Source organism: Oryctolagus cuniculus, chromosome 6 (assembly GCF_964237555.1).
Source record: "Oryctolagus cuniculus chromosome 6, mOryCun1.1, whole genome shotgun sequence".
In the NCBI taxonomy this organism is placed as follows: Eukaryota; Metazoa; Chordata; class Mammalia; order Lagomorpha; family Leporidae; genus Oryctolagus; species Oryctolagus cuniculus.
Window position 1 is genome coordinate 63,428,914 of NC_091437.1, and position 17,777 is coordinate 63,446,690.

General features: G+C 61.1%; 1 protein-coding gene across 4 annotated transcripts; it reads left to right on the forward strand.

The window, feature by feature from the left end:
* The first annotated feature begins 302 nt into the window (after positions 1-302).
* Positions 303-14,481, forward strand: GRK6 (G protein-coupled receptor kinase 6). Of its 4 annotated transcripts, none has more exons than XM_070076458.1 (16): positions 303-519; positions 3,739-3,834; positions 4,675-4,814; positions 4,907-4,984; positions 5,316-5,416; positions 5,666-5,758; positions 5,861-5,924; positions 6,033-6,173; positions 6,383-6,573; positions 7,232-7,269; positions 7,357-7,446; positions 9,279-9,487; positions 9,574-9,711; positions 12,382-12,519; positions 12,611-12,745; positions 13,333-14,481. In XM_070076458.1, the coding sequence occupies exons 1-16, from the start codon at positions 468-470 to the stop codon at positions 13,402-13,404; spliced, it is 1,776 nt and encodes a 591-aa protein (XP_069932559.1). In that variant the 5' UTR covers positions 303-467; the 3' UTR covers positions 13,405-14,481. The 4 variants fall into 4 exon arrangements, with proteins under 4 accessions (XP_069932559.1, XP_008253692.1, XP_069932560.1 ...); XM_008255470.3 differs by having other exon boundaries at positions 4,702-4,814; XM_070076459.1 differs by lacking the exon at positions 13,333-14,481 and adding an exon at positions 12,924-13,319.
* The last annotated feature ends 3,296 nt before the right edge of the window (positions 14,482-17,777 follow it).

Here is a 17,777-nt window from a genome sequence, read left to right on the forward strand (position 1 = left end):
TGGGCGTGACCCAGGGGGACCCTCCTCCGAGGGCTCGGCCCTAATTGGCAGTTCTGTATCCTACGAAGGCCTACAAATTCGAACCTGGGGGCCTAACTCCGCCCCCAGACCAACCAGGAAGAGATGACGTATTTAGTCCCGCCCTCACGCTTCTTTGGGCGAATCCCTGGCTCGGGGGGCGGGGGAGGATGAAGAGGCAGACGAATGAGAAGGCGGCGCGGGGAGCGTCCGCCTGGCTATTGGTCGGGTAAAGTAAACAGAGGGCGGGGCGGGGCGGGCCGGCGCCCGGGTGGCCCCGGGGGGGGGCGGAGAGTGCGCGGCGGGCGGCGGCGGCCGGGGAGGCCCGGGAGGCCGCGGCGCGGTCACTGCGAGCCGAGCCCAGCCGCGCCGATCGCCCTCCGGCCCCGGCTCTAGCGCGCGATCCCGGCCGGCGTCGCGGCCCGGCGGGCCCGGCGGCGCCGCAGCCCATGGAGCTCGAGAACATCGTAGCGAACACCGTGCTCCTCAAGGCCCGGGAAGGTGAGGCAGCCGGGCGGGCGCGACCGGGCCCGGGTGCTGGGAGAGCGGGCGCGCGGCCTCCGGGCTCGGCAGGGCGCTCTGGCCGCCAGATTCCCTGGGGCCGCGAGCCCGGTGCAGACCCGAGCCCTTCCGGCCCGTCGCCCTCCTCCGCACCTGCCCTGGAGAGCCGGGCCCAGGAAGGGGCGGGGGTCAGGCCGCCGCCCTCGCGGCGGGGGAGGGGGTGAGGATGAGGGAAGCAGAGGGGACGGAAGAGGGAAGGGTGGGCCCTGCGCCCCAGAGGAGCGTCTCAGGCCTCCTCCAGGTGAGAGGCCAGAGGATACCCCACGTGCCCCAGGCCTGCAGCTCCTGGACCGACGCAAAGTTGGTGTTCTGTAGAGGCTGGAGAATGAATGAACGGAGCCCCTGCGTGGCACTGCCCACCCGACTTGGGGAAACTCCTGGTCACATAAGCTGACAGCACGCTGCCACTTGCTCGGAGCCTGGGGGAGCCGAGGACAGGGGTTAATGGGTCGGGATTTTTGCCCTCAGGAAGCCCACGGTCTAGAGGGGCAAAGTGGCCAGCGTTCCATAGAAGCTATGCAGGCCGGGCTGCCCACTAGTGCACGCGCCTAGCTGAGGGTGCTGGAGGGGTGGACTGAGTGTGTGTGTGTATGTGTGGCTCCTCATGGCTCCCACCCCACATGGCGTCAGGCACCTGCTGTGTGAGGGCCCTGGAGGACACAGACCTGGTTCTCACTGCCTTGTGGTTGGTCTGCCCTGCCCTGCTACTGTCCACTGCAGTAACATCATCACTAGACACCTACCCAGTGCCCCACCCTGTCCAGGGTGCTGGGAAAGCAGCAGGGAACAAGTCCCTTCTTTGGGGGCACCCTAAGAGGTGGGGACATCATGACAGGGGTTTTTCCACTCTTGGCTGGGCTTCTGGGCTCAAAGACTCACCTGCTTCACTTTTCTGCCCCATTTTGCAAATGGGAAACTGAGGCCCAGACCAAGGACTGGCGCAGGTCACACTGCAAGCTTGTGGTTCCCCCAGGCCTGGGACCCAGACGCCCAGGAAGGGTGGAGGAGCCCCCAGCCGGTGCAGCACCTGGTGCCCTGTGCCTGCCCAGTCCCGGTTCCCCTGGGGAGGCGCTGCCTGGAAGTAGGCACGCAGGCTGAGTGCCTCATGCCCTGCAGCCTGACTTATCTCCCGTCTCTTATCCAGCCCAGGGGCTGGGCCTTCCTCTCAGCCTCTGGGGGCATCTGCCCATTCTGTTCTGCCTCGTCATCCAGCCGGCCAGGGAGGAGGGGTGGGGGAGAGCCCGGCCAGGCCTCCCTGCCCAGGGCTGTAGCCAGTTCAGGCCTCAGGGCTGCCGTGGGCACGCTGCCTCTCCTGGCCAGACGCTCTGCACACCTATGGACAAGTTTGTGGGGCTGTGAGGAAGGCGCAGGGCACGATGAGCCTAACGGATGCTCTTTCCTGACCCTGACCCTGACCTTGGCCCCTAAGCCACCTGCGTGGCTTTAGCCAGGTGTCTGCTCTCTGAATCTCAAGCGCTCCTTTTTGTGGAGTGGCTGGGGCCAGGACATGAAGACGAAAGGAAATCCTGATTGTCAGGGAGCCCTGAACCCTCGGGACCCCTGGACCACCTGCGTCAGACTCGTTTGCTGAGCTGGCAGATGGCGTGGGGCTGGGGAAGTGAGCCGAGGTCTTGAGTTGTGTGGGAGCCCGTGGTGTATGGGTACAGTTGGCATCTCAAAGGATGCCAGGCACGGGCTGCGTAGCAGTGGAGCTTGGCTGGTGGTCACCGGGAGCCGGCTCTGAATCTTGCCTTGTCACCTCTGAGTCGGGGATCTTGGACAAACCCATTCCGCACTTGGCTCATGAGCATGGCCCCAGTCTGGCAGAGCCCACGAAGTGATACCTCATGGTGGTGGTAGGGGCATAAAGCCCCACTCCTTTCCCAGGCGCCCAGAGGCCCAGGACAGGGTTCAGAGGAGCCCCACACAGACTGGGTGGCAGTTCCAGGACAGGATATTTGCATGTGACTCTTTGCTGCTGCCTTGATGTGGCTGGGAGGAGGGGGAGGAGGAAGTAGCTGGTGGGGACGGCAGGCGGATGGAAGGTTGGGTGAGGGACCTGCGGGGGTGGGGGAGGAGTTCCCCTTCTGGGGAGGCCTTGCCCGGGTGGAGGTCCGTTGCTCACACACAGTGAAGCAACGGCCAGGAGGTGTGTGGGGGTGCAGGCTGCAAGGAGGCCCGCTCGGAGCTTTCTCAATGGGCCCCTGCAACACTTCCTCCTCCAGGGAGCCCTCCGAGGGACCCAGCCCTGCCCCCTCGCCCGTAGGCAGCTCTTCCCTTTGCACCTCCTGCCTTCGCCCAGGCCAGATGGAAGTAGGGCTGAGTAAATCCAAAGGGGAAACTGAGGCCAGGACACCTAGAGAAGTGAGGGTCATAGGGGGCAAGAGAGGAGCCTGAACCGAGGCCCCAGGGCCACAGCTGCCTGTGCCTGATCAACTTGCCTGTAGTGGGATTTTGTTTTTGGTTTCAGATTTTCAGTGAACTAGAAACCAGTATCTCGTGTAACAGTCTGGGTTTCCAGCCGCTTTTGAAAAGTCAGTTGCAACTGGGGGCACTGAGCTGGCACCCCCGCCGCCTGGCCACAGTCAAGTAGCTGTCCCTGGTCCAGTTCCCCACACCCCCCACCATGCCCTGGAGTCTCACATGCCGGCGGGACCTGTTGGGCTCTGCAGGCACTCAAGCTGCTACTGCGGCCTTAGCAGCTACAGGTGTGCTGGGACTGCCCTTGTGTGCCTGCCCTCCTGCTGCCACCTCACTTGGGCCTCTGACGGCTCTCTGGGAAGCCTCCTTGGTGGCCCAGGCTGCCCTCTGCTCTGGCATTTCTGGGACAAGTGCCCCCACCCTTCCCTCCCCCGTCTGCCTTACACAGTTCTCAGCACGCGATGCCCTGCTCTACCTTCTTCTGGGGAACTCCTACCGGATGGAAAGCCGCTGAGGCCAGAGCCTTTGCCAAAGCTGCTTGCAATGCCCCCAGCCCTAGCGGCCTCACTGGCCCTCCCTCCAGCCCAGGAGCCCCTAGCAAGAGGGCCTGGCAGACCATGTGTGTGTCCAGGCACACTGGGGCGTGTGGAGGGGAGGCCCGAGATGCTGCCCAACGCAGCAGGGCCTCGGCTGGTGGGCTCAGCGGCCTCGAGACCCGGTGCCTGCTCACTCCCGCAGGTGGTGGAGGGAATCGCAAAGGCAAAAGCAAGAAATGGCGGCAGATGCTCCAATTTCCCCACATCAGCCAGTGTGAAGAGCTGCGGCTCAGCCTTGGTGAGGCCTGGGCGGAGGCTGGGGCGTGGAGGCTCCGGGGACCAGCTGGGGGCAGGGGCGGGGCGGGCAGCCTCCCATGAGACCTTGCCCTGGGGCAAAGGGCAAGACCGGGGGTCCAGCAGGCAGGAAGACTGAGGCTACACCACCCAGCCCGGTTTCAGTTCCTGGGCTTGGGGTGTGGGTGGAGGGCAGAGAGCAGAGAGGGACTGCCTGGGGTGAGCCAAAGTGTGGGGGTGGGGGAAGGGAGGGGCAGATTGGGGGCAGTCTGAGAGAGAGCGGCAGCCCCAGGTGGCCTGCTCTGGAAGCCATTGGCTTTGCCTGGCCACCCATCTAGCCCTTAGCCTGGGTAGTGTGACCGGCTTACTTCTGGGAGGGGGACAGAAGCGCCCAGGGCCCCAGTTCCTGCTTCTCTTGGCCAACGCACCAGGTCTCAGCAGCACGCAAGGTTGCCCAGGCTGCCTCTGATGGCCCCGCACGTGGGCCAAGAGTGTGCCGCTCCCACCGCCTGGGAAGGAGGCCCAGCCGAGAGTGTGCCGGAAGCCACAGCTTCCTCCCGCACTTTCGCCAGGCAGGCAACAGGTGTGGGCCTGGCCCCGGACTCGCGGAACCTCACAGACCACACCCAGCCCCAGCACCGTGACATACACAAGTGTGAACCCGGAGACCACGGGCAAGGGGAGAGAAGGCCTGGGCTCGCAGGCTGTACACCACTGAGCTAGGCAGCCACCCTCTCTGGGCTTCTTGGCAATGACAGTGATGCCTGTGGGTGCACGGGGCTGGTGGGGAGGCCCGGGCCCCGTGGGCTGGAGCACCCACCCCACCGGTGGCCCCCGCTGCAAGCCCAGCAGCTCCGATCTGTGCCTGCAGAACGTGACTACCACAGCCTGTGCGAGCGGCAGCCCATCGGCCGCCTGCTGTTCCGCGAGTTCTGCGCCACGAGGCCCGAGCTGACCCGCTGCACTGCCTTCCTGGACGGGGTGGTGAGTGGCCCAACCCAGCCGCCCAGGGCCCGTGTCCCCCCACCCCTGTCACTCCGCCCAGACCCCACGCTTCTGTGCCTCCCGCTCTGCAGGCTGAGTACGAAGTGACCCCTGATGAGAAGCGGAAGGCGTGTGGGCGGCGGCTAATGCAGGATTTTCTGAGCCACACGGTGAGCGAGCAGTGATGGAGAGATGACGGCAGCGGGCAGGGAGAGGAGTGACCACAGCCTGGGCAGAGAGTGCCCTGGAGCCTCTCCAAGCAAGGCTGCAGGCAGGGAGCCCGGGCGGGCCGGCGTGGGGCCAGGCGGGCTGCCAGCAGTAGGGCTTCACTTCGCTTGGGGGTGGCAGGAAGGGAGCTCAGCTGCTGGACAGGCTGGGGCGCCGCTGGCTGGCCTGCAGCCGCCGCTGGCACTAGCCTGAGCTAGCTGGCATCGCCACCCTGGGAGTAAGCCTCCATGCCCGGGATCCCCCTGCAGCGACCTGTCTGTGGTCTGTCCCCAGGGTCCTGACCTCATCCCCGAGGTGCCCCGGCAACTGGTGACTAACTGTGCACAGCAACTGGAGCAGGGGCCCTGCAAAGACCTCTTCCAGGAACTCACCCGGTAAAGCCTCCCCCCGCCTCCACCGCCCACCTGCCTGGCATCGCGCCCCAAGGAGGGGCTGCCGGGCACGCAAAAGGCTGTGGACAACTCCTGCGAAGGAGCTCCCGGTCGCACACCTCACCCTTGCCTTTGCTGTGTCAGCCCAGCATGCGTGTCTGCCTACCTTGGGGGGAGTGATCAGGAGGGCTGGCCCATCTGCCAAGTCAGGGTGTCAGGTGCTGACCACGGGGCTGGGCTTTCCCTCGCCAGGCTGACCCACGAGTACCTGAGCGTAGCCCCCTTTGCCGACTACCTCGACAGCATCTACTTCAACCGTTTCCTGCAGTGGAAGTGGCTAGAAAGGTGAAACAGTGGCAGGGCTGGGGTAGACCAGGTGGCTGGGGCTCCTCACGGGCCTCGGACCCCTGCTCAGCTAACAATTCTTCCCCTGCCCCTTGCCTGCAGGCAGCCAGTGACCAAAAACACCTTCAGGCAGTACCGAGTGCTGGGCAAAGGCGGCTTTGGGGAGGTGAGTAGACGGACCAGGAGCCCTGGCCCCCATGTAGGTTGGGTCCTGGACCAGCCGGCAACAAGGGCATGGCTGGCCCTTATCTGCCCCTGTCTACCTTGGCCCCAGGTGTGTGCCTGCCAGGTGCGGGCCACAGGCAAGATGTACGCCTGCAAGAAGCTGGAGAAGAAACGCATCAAGAAGCGGAAAGGGGAAGCCATGGCGCTCAACGAGAAGCAGATCCTGGAGAAAGTGAACAGTAGGTTTGTAGTAAGTACGAAAGGAGACCTTCCCTTGCCCCGCCCCCTCCAGGCCCCGCCTCCCTACCCTGAGGAAAGCAGGTTTGGGGTGTTGAGCTGTTGCATTGAGGAGAGGCACCCAGGACTTGGAAGAGGCGGGAGCGGGGGTGGCTGGCATTAGCCCCACCACCGTGTGGCTCCTCAGATCCCACCTGAGGGCACGGGTCCCCTCCACCACAGGTGAGCTTGGCCTATGCCTATGAGACCAAGGATGCCCTGTGCCTGGTGCTGACGCTGATGAACGGCGGCGACCTCAAGTTCCACATCTACCACATGGGCCAGGCTGGCTTCCCTGAGGCGCGCGCCGTCTTCTACGCCGCGGAAATCTGCTGCGGCCTGGAGGACCTGCACCGGGAGCGCATCGTGTACAGGTGAGGGGGGCGCAGGTGCCACCCTTCCCAGCCAGGAGCTGCCACCTGCTGGTCAGGCCAGGTAGTGGGAGAATCCTGGGGGCGGGGCACCTGGCAGACTTGAGTAGGTCGGTCACATGTCGCCTTTGGGGTCTGTTTGACTCTGGGACGACACCCAGCTCTGTCAGCCCTCTCTGTGTGCTCCCAACCCCCAGTGCTGTTTTTCTAGGAAACAGAGTATATGGCTCCCACCTTTGAGATTGGTGGAGGAGCTGGGTGAGATAGTGTGGTAGACAGAGTTCCCACACGGAGCAGGTGCACTGGGCTGGGTCACGGGGGCATGGGATGCTTGGGGGCGGGGGTCTCAACAGCCCCACGAGGGGATGGACACACAGGAAAGGTAGAGTCAGCTCCTCGACCCCAGGGATGGACAAGGCTGCTGGGACACCAGAGAACCCCCCTGTGTGGCAGGCGCCTTTCCCCAGGGAGTCATGGCTCAGCAGATCTCTGCTCCCGTGAGTTAGGGCTGCCGTTGGGGAGGGCAGGGCTGTCTGCGGCCCCAGCAACCAACAAGTCCCGTCCCCCCAGTCCCAGGAGGCCAGTGAGTTCGGTGGGGCTGGTGCCACCTGGCTCCCTAGTGAACCAAACAGCTTCTGATCCTGCCCTTCTCTCCCCACAGAGACCTGAAGCCAGAGAACATTCTGCTGGATGACCACGGTGGGTGGGGGCCCCTGGGGGCGGGGAAGGGGAGGTTAGGGGAGGCCTGGCCCATGAATGAGCGCCTGCCCCGTCCTGCCCACACAGGCCACATCCGCATCTCTGACCTGGGCCTGGCTGTGCACGTGCCCGAGGGCCAGACCATCAAAGGCCGCGTAGGCACCGTGGGCTACATGGGTGAGTCGTCCCCTGCCTGCCTTCTGTGTGGGAGCCTCCCATGTCTCCTAGAACCCAGAGGGCTGGTGCTGGCATTCCCCCTTCATCAGTAGACCGAGACTTAGCTGCGTAGTTGTAAGTCCATATCATTCATTCACTAAATATGGGCTTAGCAGGGCTACCAGTGAATCGAGGAGAAGAACTGAGGCCATTTCCATAGCCTGAGCTCTGCCCTCTGCCCTGAGTTGCCCGCGCTCGAGGTGGGCGCATCCATCGGTGCAGGAGCCCAGGTGCGGCCCCATGTTCCCCTTGGGGTCCGTGTGAGAGTCGCAGCTCTGCAGGCTCTGACTATTGCCTGTCACCCAGCCCCTAGGCCAGACACGGCTCCCAGCCTCACTTTCTATGACTGTAAAACAATCAGGATTGCCTTGAGATAAAAGGAGGCAGCAAAGGGAAACGCCCATGCACCTGCCCTGGCAGGTAGCAGGTGTCCAGCAAAGAGGAGTCTCTTCCTTCCTTCTCTCCCCTAGGAAATCCAGGAAACTGGTAGCAAGATGGGTCCAGTTTGGCCTAGAATTGTCTTTAAATAAAAAAATTTTTATACTTTTTTTATTAGACAGGCAGAGTTAGACAGTGAGAGAGAGAGATAGAGAGAAAGGTCTTCCTTCCATTGGTTCACCACCCCCCCCCAAATGACTGCTATGGCTGGAACTACACCGATCCGAAGCCAGGAGCCAGGTGCTTCTTCCTGGTCTCCCATGCAGGTGCAGGTGCCCAAGCACTTGGGCCATCCTCCACTGCTTTCCCAGGCCACAGCAGAGAGCTGGACTGGAAGAAGAGCAACAGGGACTAGAACCCGGTGCCCATATGGGATGCCGGCACTGCAGGCAGAGGATTAACCTAGTAAGCTATGGTGCCGGCCCCCCTAAATCAAATTTTTTTTTAAGAACAGTTGCTAACTTAGTCAGCCAGACACCTTCACAGAAAAAGGATGGATTTCTGACTTTTTTTTAAAGGTTTATTTATTTACTGAGAGGCAGCACTACAGACAGAGAGAGGGAGAGATGGAGAGAGAGGTCTTCCATCAACTGGTTCACTCCCCAAATGGCTACAACGGCTGGAGCTCTGCCTATCCAAAGCTAGGAGCCCGGAGCTTCTTCCAGGTCTCCCACACAGGTGCAGGAGCCATCTTCTACTGCTTTCCCAGGCCATAGCAGAGAGCTAGATCAAGAGAGGAGCAGCCAGGACTCGAATCAGTGCCCATATGGGATGCCGGTGCTGTAGGCAGATGCTTAACCTACTGCACCACAGCGCCAGCCCCTCTGACTTTTCTTAAAAACTCAGAAGACCTAGGAATTCATTGTGGGGTTGCATTAGCGTTCCCTTGTTTTTTATATTTTTATTTGTTTATTTACTTGAAAGGCAGAGTAACAGAGAAACAGGATATGTGTGGGAGTGTCTTCCATTTATTAGTTCGCTCCCCAAATACCTATAACAGCCGGGGCTGGGCCAGGCTAAAACCAGAAACCTAGAACTCCAACTGGGTTTCCCACATGGGTGGCAGGGCCCAAATACTTGGATCACCATGCGCTGCTTCCCGAGTGAATTACCAGGAAGCTGGTGGGAAGCGGAGGAGCCGGGACTCAAACCGGGCACTCCGATATGGGACGTGGATTCCCGAGTGGTGCCCCAACAGTTCCCTTTGGTGGGACACGTGCTCTCCTACTTGCCTGGGTCTCCTTCAAGCCACAGTACCGGCGTGGCTAGTGGGTGTTGAGTCGAGCCCCCAGTTAGGGGCCTTCGGGGCTCGTCCCCTGCCTGGCACCAGCCCTAACTGCACGCTGCCTCCTCAGCTCCGGAGGTGGTGAAGAACGAACGGTACACGTTCAGCCCCGACTGGTGGGCGCTTGGCTGCCTCCTCTATGAGATGATCGCCGGCCAGTCGCCCTTCCAGCAGAGGAAGAAGAAGATCAAGCGGGAGGAGGTAGAACGGCTGGTGAGGGAAGTGCCCGAGGAGTACTCGGAGCGCTTCTCCCCGCAGGCCCGCTCGCTCTGCTCCCAGGTATGGCCACGGTGGGAGGCCTGACCAGCTGGGGCCCCTCGCCCCGCGCCAGGGCACCCTGACGGCCCCTGCCTGCTCTGCCACAGCTCCTCTGCAAAGACCCTGCCGAGCGCCTGGGCTGCCGCGGGGGTGCTGCCCGAGAGGTGAAGGAGCACCCCCTCTTCAAGAAGCTGAACTTCAAGCGGCTGGGAGCTGGCATGCTGGAGCCGCCCTTCAAGCCTGACGTGAGTGGCCGCTCTGCTGAAGCCACGGCCGAGCCAGGGTGGGGAGTACTTGAAGCTTGGGTCAGGCCATGTTCCTAACACTGGCGAGTGATAGGAAACCCAATCCAATGGCTCAGCCAAAAAAAGAGAGAAAATCCCCTGGCCTCACAAAATGAAAAGCCCCAAGAGAGGTCTGGGTTTTGACATAGTCAAATGGAGGAGGGGGGAGCCGCTGACGACAGTGGCGGAGGGATGCTGTGTCTCCCACTGCACCATTGAGTGTGTGATCTTGACTCAGGCAGTGCTCCCTGGGGTGTGACAATGGCAGCCCCCAACAGCTCGGGCCCACATCCTGCCAGTGTGGCCACCCTAGCAGACAGCACCTCTTGTGCAATAATTTCAAAAGGAAGCCTCCAGGCAGGAGCAGGGGGAGTCCTAAGGCTGATGCTCCTTGCCTCCAACTGCTCAGAGGACCCTCAGGGCCACACCCGGATCACGTGCCTACTTGGACCACGACTGAGCATCTTGGTGGGTCAGGTCCCCAGCAGGCAAGAATGCCTTTCAGTCATCTGATTCCAAGTGGCAGAAATCCAGTTCAGACTTACTTAAGCCCAACATGGAGTAGACTGGTCCATTTGGCCAGAGAGTCCCAGAACAGGGCCAACCCCAGGACTCCACACTGTGTTGCCAGGACTCTCTAGCCCTCAGCTCTACTTCAACCCATTGACTCAATCCCTCCCACTGAATCCAGGCTCTCTGTGTGTAAAGTCACAGGGAAGGCTCTGATTGGCCAAAATTAGGTCATGTGCTTGCCACCTCCCATGTCTGTAGGGACTGGGTCCTGTGATTGATAGCTCACCAGAACCACTAGAGAAGCCAGAAGGTGATGGGCAGATCACGTGTCTGTTTACTCATGGGACAAATATCTGAGTGCCCGTATGTGCACCTGGTCCTGCCCTGATGGGGAGACATGCAAAAATAAACCAATAACCACAGAAGAGTTTCAGGTGGCACTCAGTGTAATAAAATAAAGAGGCCAGGAAGACAGAATGGTGGCAGGGCAGGAGGGTGGAGTGTTTTTAGACGGGGCGAGGGGGTTCTCTGAGGAACTGATGCTTCAGCAGAAGCTGAAAATATGTAGAGAGAGCCATGCTGAGATCTGGGGCCTGAAGACCCCAGGCAGGGAGGTCGCGGGGCAGAAAGCAGCCTTGTGAGGTGGAACTCCAGGATGGCTGGAGCGGCAGGTGCAGGGAGGAAGAGGGTGCTATGTTCTGCATGACCAGGAGCCATGGGGGATCTTCAGCAGGTGTGGGAGGTGTGTGCAGTGGGCCATATAGGCTGTGAGTGGGGAAGAGCTGGGGTGGGGCGCTGCGGCCCCTGAGTGATTATCCCCCAGAGTAGACCTCCCTGGGACCCAGCGAGCCTGACTTCCATCAGCCCGCCCCAGCGGTGGGGGCCGCTACTCAAGTTTCTGCCCCACTCCCTTAACTCTGAAGTAATCAGGCTGTCTCTGAACCTTTCCTCAAAGTTAGACACAAGCAGCGCCCTGAGTTTAACCCTCTAGTAGCAGTAGACAAAAAACCCAAGCTTGACTGCCACATCCCATCCAGTTCAGCTGTTCGTACCCTACAATCCCACGGTCTTTAGCGTGTTCTCAGTTGTGCGACCATCATCACAATGTATTTTAGAAGATTTTCATCGCCCACCAAAAAAAACCCTTAGCCATCATTCCCCATTCCCCCCTCTCCTTGGCCCCTGGCAGTCACTAATCTACTCTCTGCCTCTATAAGCATTTGTTCTGGACATTTCGCATCCATGGAGGCACACAGTTCAGGTGCTGTGTGACTCACTTCTCTGAGCAGGTCTTTAAAATTCACCCGTGCAGTTGCGTGTGGCAGGTGGGTCCCCGTTCCTTTCTCAGGCCCGATACTAGCCCACTGTAGGGAGAGTACCAGAGTGCTTATGTGTACACTGGTCATTCCCACTTTTTTTCACAGTTGTGACTGATACTGTGAATATCTGTGGGCAGATATTGAGGCACGCTGGGGAGTAGCATCGTTCGGTCGTGTGATAACTGAGTGCTAACCTTTTGGGGAGACTGCCAGACTGCTTTCCAAAGTAATGTCCCTCTTAGACGACAACTATATTCTCATCGACATCCTTAATAGCAGGATTTTGAAAAGACCATGGAGATGAGAAGGCAGGTGGCCTTGTGGAGCTGCGGTAGGCTCCCGGCACGGGGCTGGGAGGAGAGAGGGGCCAGAGGACCGTTCCAGTTCTTTGATCAACTGTGAGTGGGAACAGAAAGCCACAGATATCCCGGAGCACGATGCACCTGCCCCAGGCCCTTGCAGGGGGCTGCTCAGCCCAAGGCACCAACCTGCTTCAGCCTGGGCTCCCGTCACCAGCTGCAGATCCCCGACAACAGTGGGAGCAGGGGGTGGCCCCGCATCGGGCCTGTACACAATCACTGATCATTGAGGACTGAGGGGAGACTGGGCTCCAGAGAAGGAACAGCTGTGCTTGGGGGGGTGCGTGGGGCACCCCGCTTCTCACTCCAAACCAGCATCAGGGCAGAACCAGGCCAAGGCTGGAGGAAGACTCAGGGCTGAGCTGCCCTCTTGGGCGTGCGCATGCAGGTGTGTGTATGTGGGTGTGTGTTTCCCATCTGACCACTGCCTCCACCCCCAGCCCCAGGCTATTTATTGCAAGGATGTTCTGGACATCGAACAGTTCTCCACAGTGAAGGGCGTGGAGCTGGAGCCCACAGACCAGGACTTCTACCAGAAGTTTGCCACAGGGAGTGTGCCCATCCCCTGGCAGAACGAGGTGGGGCCTGCCCACGGGTAGGGTGCCTCGGGGCGGGGTGGAGGGGGCAGCAGGCCTGGGGGCAGCCCTCACACTGCCTGTGCCTCAGCAGATGGTGGAGACGGAGTGCTTCCAGGAGCTCAATGTCTTTGGGCTGGACGGCTCGGTTCCCCCAGACCTGGACTGGAAGGGCCAGCCACCGGCGCCCCCCAAAAAGGGCCTGCTGCAGAGACTCTTCAGTCGCCAGGTAACCCACCCTGGGCCAGCCTAGCTGCAAAGGGTGGTGAGCGGGAGGCAGAGCCAGTGCCCGCATGCGCTGGGAGTGGGCATCCTCTAGCGCTGCCAGTGGTGCCCGGGGTCTCTGGCCTCGTGCCCGCCTGCCCCCCCACCCCAGGCTGGGCTCATGGCCTCTTTTCTCTTTCCAGAGGTGAGCAGTGTGGGCTCCCCGTGGGTTGGCCTTGCTGCCTGGCCTCGGGGAGCCCCGGGCAGCCCTTCCATGGCAGAGGCGAGATGTGGGAGAAAGAAGTCTGGTGCCCGCTTCCTCCCTCCCCTTCCCACCCCACTGCTGCAGTCCCCTGCACCCTGGCCCCTTCCAGCTGTGAGCTTGCATCTACCAGCCCCCTGGGGAAGGGCTGGATGGAGGCCCTCCCCTGGTGCAACTTGGGATTTGCCTAGCCCCGCTTCCTTCAGCCCATGCCAGCAGCTTGCTCAGCCCCTCTCAAGGAGCCTCCTCCCCAGGCGTGACCCCCCCTCCCCGGGAGTGGTGCCCCCCCACTTGGTGGCTAACAGCACACGCTCTGCCTCTCTCCCTCCGTGTCTCCCCTGTCCATCCAGGATTGCTGTGGGAACTGCAGCGACAGTGAAGAAGAGCCCCCCACCCGCCTCGAGCCCCCCACCCGCCTCTAGCCCCCAGCCAGAGGTCCCTACCGGCGGTTGGCGGTAGCAGCTACTCCGAGTGCTGTTTACAGTTTTGCACAGTGGTCTTCCCCATTGTCCACTCAAGTCATGGCCTGGGGAACACAGCCGGAGCTGTCCCCAGCGTCCGCCCCTCGGCCCCAGCCTGGCTGAGTCTGGCGAGGCCTGGGCCATTCCTGGGACAAAGGTGCGTCCCCGGGGCTCTCCCACAGAGCTCGGGGCTGTCTGTATTTATGTCTCTGTACGAATGTATATAGGAAGAGCGTTCTTAATTCCCTCCCTGGACCGTGGCCTGGTCTCGGCTCCCCGGAGCAGACTGCCCTGGCTGGGAGAGCCGAGAGCTGGCAGAGGAGCCGATGCCAAACTCGGGGCTCCTCAGGTCCAGCTGAGATGGGCCAAGGCTGAGCCAGGCCTGACCCCAAGCCCCCAGCACCGCGCTGGGCACCACCGACCTCCAAGTGAGACTCGTGCCTACCCCTGCTGGCCCGGGCTCAGGCTGCCACCTTCTGGGACCCAACACTGTCCATTCTCCATGCTTGTCACAGCTGGGTCTGGGGCTCCTGTTGTCCCTTTCGGCCTGGGCCAAAATGTGGCCAGTGACTGGGTGACTGTGGGACCCATCAGTCCACTGCCCAAGCTGTCGCATCGCAGACAGTCTACCACTGCCTTCCAGCTCCCTGGGCGCTGCTCTGTCCTGCAGACACCTCTGGCAGAAGCGCCCCAGCCTAGACTGCAGGAGGAGGCGGGGTGGCCTGGCTGACCCTGACATTCCGAACTCCCCTCATAACTGTAGACACACGTGCCCAGCAATAATCCGCCTCTGTGTGTGTGTGTGTGTGTGTGTGTGTGTCGATGTGTGTGTGCTGGGCTAGGGTGAGGCTGTGCCTGCGCCCAGGCCCCAGCCCAGGCCCTTCCCAGACTGTGATGGCCTACCTGGTCCCAGTGTTAGGGTAGATGGGATGACAGGGCCTTGGTTTTTCCATATTTAAAGCCAATTTTTATTACTCCTTTTGTCCAATGTTAAGCTGCCACGTGTCTCTGTGTGAATACAGTCCGAGCACAAACCTGGCCAGCTGCCCCTGCCTGCCTCATTGCTTCTGTGCTCCAGGGGTATTCCTGCTTCCCTGGCCCAGCTGGAAGGGGGAGGAGGTTGGAAGCAGGGTGCCCAGGAGCCATTAGGCTGACTTTAGAGGAGCTGCTCCAGGCAGCCAAGCCTTTGTCCCTGGGCTACCCTGATGGTTTCCCACGTTCCCAAATGGGACAGGACCAGAAGAAAGAAGCCTTGGGTACCTGCTGGGATGTAGGTCTCTCTTGAGTGCCAGAAAGGAAGACCCAGCTGATGTCTTCTCCTCCAAGGCCAAGGTGGGTTTGGCTGCCCAGTGTGAACTTGGAGTGGCCCTGGGGAGCTGCTGCTCCAGGTCTTTCTTCACCTGGATGCCTGGCCCTGGGCAGGTGCACATGTAGTAAACCCACCCCTTGAAACACTGAAGTGTGAATGAGCAAAGACCTCCAAGGTGGGAACGCTGCTGGGCACAAGGCTGCGCTGGGAGAGGATCCACATGGGCATCGTGGAAGGTTCTTTGAGGGTAGCGATTGAACCTGGCCTTGAAGGAGACAGTTGTCTGGTGGACAAAGACGGATTAGGGAGAACCCTAATTGGGGGAACCACCTATGCAAACACCTGGGGGTGAGAGTTTTTCAGCCCAAGTCTGTCCCAGACTTTGCAAACCCATCTGCTCCAGCGACTCCCTGGGTTCCCCTACTTCCCTCCCCCCGCCCAGGATGCTCAGCAACCACCATTTTATTCTTGACCTCTGGGCTGGGCATGTGAGCTTCAGTGTCAACAGTTCTGGGTCCAAACCCCAGCTCGGCACTTCAGCTGGCTTTGCACAGGCTTTCCCCTTGGAAAGATGCATAAGGCCCCTCATCTCAGGGGCAGCTGTGAGAATCCAGGACTCGGCTGTCTGGGGGTTGGGTACCAGGTGCCACTCTGACAGCCATCTTGAGGGTGAGGAGAAGGGGTCGTCTGATGCGGTACCTGCAGCCTCTTCATCAACTGGAGGGAAATGGTGCTGAGGCAGGGAGGGGGTGGGGGACAGGGGCTGCTCAGGCTCCTGCAGCTGGCAAGTGGCCACTGTGGTTTGGAGGGAAAGGCAGGGGAAGATGAAATGCTGGGTGTAGCTCATAAGCTGTGAGGCTGGGGTCTGAGACACCAACCACCACCAACTGCAGGCTGTTTGGGGGGTGAGGATGTGGTGGTTAGGTAGGTATTAGCACGCATGGCCAAAGCCCCGCCCTGGGCAGGTGTGTGAAGGTGAGTGGTACCAGGTGTACGTGCAGGACTCAGTGCTTGCCCTGTGAGGGATGCAGACCCTTCCACCAAGCTCCTCAGGCCAGGGAGGCATCCGGGGAGCTTCTTGGCAAGGGGTAGGCTCACCTTGGATCTTATCCTGGTGGATCCTTGGCAGAGTGCATTTCCCAACAAGCCCTCCTGGAGCTCATCTCCTCCCCACCCAGCTCTGTGGTGGGAGCAGGGGGACCCTTATGGAGATGAGGCGCCACTAGCTTGGAGCTCAGCCTGGTAGGGAGGCAGGTGCCGGCAGTGGGCTCCCAGGTGATGAGTGCCGTGGCAGAGGAGTCAAGCTGGCAGGGCCGGCGAGCAGTACCAAGCAGGCCACAAGACTGTCAGGTTGGTGCCATCTGGGACACAGGACAGATGGGTGGCCAAAGGCCTCCAGCGGTTGATGGCTGACTGTGGGCTGGAGGGTGTGGCCACAGCTGTTAGTGAGAAAGCTGAAAGCTGCACCCAGAACTCAGGGCCTCCCCTGGAAGGTGGTGGGGGACTCTGCAGGTTTCACTGGCTGTGTGGGGTGTCTGCCCTGGCATCTACAGATGCACCCCAAGTTTGTTTTGGAGAACTCTCACTCCCCATCCATGAGGTCTAGATGCACCTGAGCTTGCATATATATTTTTTTATTTTTGACAGGCAGAGTGGACAGTGAGAGAGAGACAGAGAGAAAGGTCTCTGAGCTTGCATATAGTTAGCCCCACACCCACCCAGGTGGTGTGACCCAAGTGGGAGTGTTCCAAGTGACAGTCCCATCCTCCAGCTCTTCCGAAGTGTTCAAAGGCTGTGTGGGGGCTTAGACAACTGAAGTTGTTCCGGGGTCTTAGCTGCAGACCTCCTTCTCACCAAGCCATGATCAGAAGCGAGATGCTACAGCCATTTCTGTCTGCACCGTGGCGCTCAACTTCAAACCCAAGGAGTCCGAATGGCCAGGCCGCCCATGCTGTGCTTGGGGAGTAGAGCATATGGGTCCATGGTGACAGTGGGGCAGGGAGAGGGCGGGCAATGATTGTCCAAGAAGTCAGAGCGCTTGTGCCCAGAGGGAAGGGAATGGATACGGGATGGCCATTCCATGTCGAGCACATAGCGCCCCCCCCTCCCCCCGGCATGGCCATGGGGATTAGTTCACTAAGGGCCGCTCGCCAGCAGTCCAGAGTCATTTGTGGGTATTTTTGGTTTGCTCAGAACTGTGGAGGTGACCCCTGCCACAGCCTGGGGAGAACTTGCCTAAGGACAAGGCAAACGGGAAAGCAAGCAGTGGAGAGAAGCAAACTCAGGCTTGTTGCCATTGCTGGAACACCTGGAATCAACTGTACTTGTGTGACCCAGAAACTCTTGGGGACTGCAACCCATAATGCGCCAACTGATGTGATGGTGGCGGGTGTTTTCAAAGTCCCACCAAAGCTGTAGAGAAGGCAGAGTGGAACCCAGTTACGACAGGCAGACTCAAGTCAGGGTCGACAGAGGGGTCTTCTCTGTTGTCCTGGGGTGAGCACGTCCGTGGGAGCCGGGCCTACTGGTTGAGCACCAAGTCCTCCTGCCTGTGCTACTTCCTATAGGTATGCGGGGATGTATGGCTGCGGGGGACACAGCGGGAGGGCCCTAGAGGTGAGGAAGAACGGAACCGGCGGCGTGCCGGCCTGCTGGAACCCCTGCTCGCTGCACGTGTGCTCTTCGGGCTGAGCCGTGTGCACGTCGGGAATCTGGCTTCAGCCGCAAGGCTGGACACCCCGCGTGTACGATCCCTGTGTGCGGCCGGACAGCCTGTTGCGTACGCGTTCGCCATGCCTGCTGCCCTCGGGGGGCGCGACCAGGACTCCCGGGTGCCTGGTCTCGGCGTGCTGGGTGGGGGGTCGCGTCGTCCCCTGGGCTCCCGGAGCGGCCGCCTCCGCGGCGTGTGGCTGGGGGTGGGGGGCCCTCTGCTGGCGGCCGCGCGCGCGCACGCCGGGCTCGGCACGCGCCGTGTACGCGCCCGTGCGCGCGCCCCGCGCCGCCAGCCCAGCGCTGGGAGCCGCTT